General features: G+C 37.3%; 1 protein-coding gene across 1 annotated transcript; it reads left to right on the forward strand.

Annotated features, from left to right (window-relative positions):
* The first annotated feature begins 6 nt into the window (after window positions 1–6).
* Window positions 7–871, forward strand: LOC106099422 (probable multidrug resistance-associated protein lethal(2)03659). Its single transcript, XM_013277984.1, has 4 exons — window positions 7–66; window positions 242–438; window positions 516–598; window positions 679–871. Exons 2-4 carry the CDS (start codon window positions 295–297, stop codon window positions 860–862), a joined length of 411 nt encoding a protein of 136 aa, XP_013133438.1. The 5' UTR covers window positions 7–66; window positions 242–294; the 3' UTR covers window positions 863–871.
* The last annotated feature ends 27 nt before the right edge of the window (window positions 872–898 follow it).

Genomic DNA, 898 nt, shown 5'->3' on the forward strand with positions numbered 1-898 from the left:
CCCGCGGCACCGTCAACGTCAACGGCACCCTCAGCTACGCTTGTCAGGATCCCTGGCTCTTTGTAGGCAAGTTCATGTTGAAAACCAGAAAAAAACAAAGACAAATGATCTTTTTTTAGTTGATATGATTGATCCTAATGTTAGGATCAATCGAATACTTGATCTACTGATCGTCTTCGCGAACGCTGCGGTGATAAATTGTGAGTAAAATTCAACTAATAACACTTTTACACACCGGTAGGTTCCGTACGTCAAAACATTCTATTCGGTCAACCTTTTCAAAAATCCCGATACATGGAGGTTTGCAAAGTGTGCGCATTAGAAAGGGACATATCGCTCTTTCCTCACGGTGACAAGACTGTAGTCGGCGAACGAGGAGTATCGTTGAGTGGTGGACAAAGAGCTAGGATCAATTTAGCTAGAGCAGTTTACAAAGAGGTACTTAAAATTATAAATGTAGAACACTATGTTTTTTATGAAATTCTTGGAAACACTAATGTTACCGACAATTTCAGGCTGACATATATTTATTAGACGACCCACTATCTGCAGTGGATACTCAAGTTGCGAGGCATATTTTTGAAAAGTGCATTAAGAGGTAACTGAGTACTGAATTCTACAGAATTAATTTCACTTCATGCTTATAATGTACCGGTAATGAAAATAGTTTACTCCTAGGTATCTGGCAAGTAAAACGGTCGTACTGGTCACACATCAAATACAATTTATAAAATCCGTCGATCAAATTATAATAATGGATAAAGGCAAAATTCTCGCAGAAGGTGGTTTTGAAGATTTGAACGTAAATTTTTTACTAAATAAAACTATTTTCACATCTAACATAGATGGCATCCACCACTAGGATTTATTAGTGGTTTACGACAAATCTTTAACTTAA

Source organism: Papilio polytes, unplaced genomic scaffold, assembly GCF_000836215.1.
Source record: "Papilio polytes unplaced genomic scaffold, Ppol_1.0 DF824368.1, whole genome shotgun sequence".
Classification (NCBI taxonomy): Eukaryota; Metazoa; Arthropoda; class Insecta; order Lepidoptera; family Papilionidae; genus Papilio; species Papilio polytes.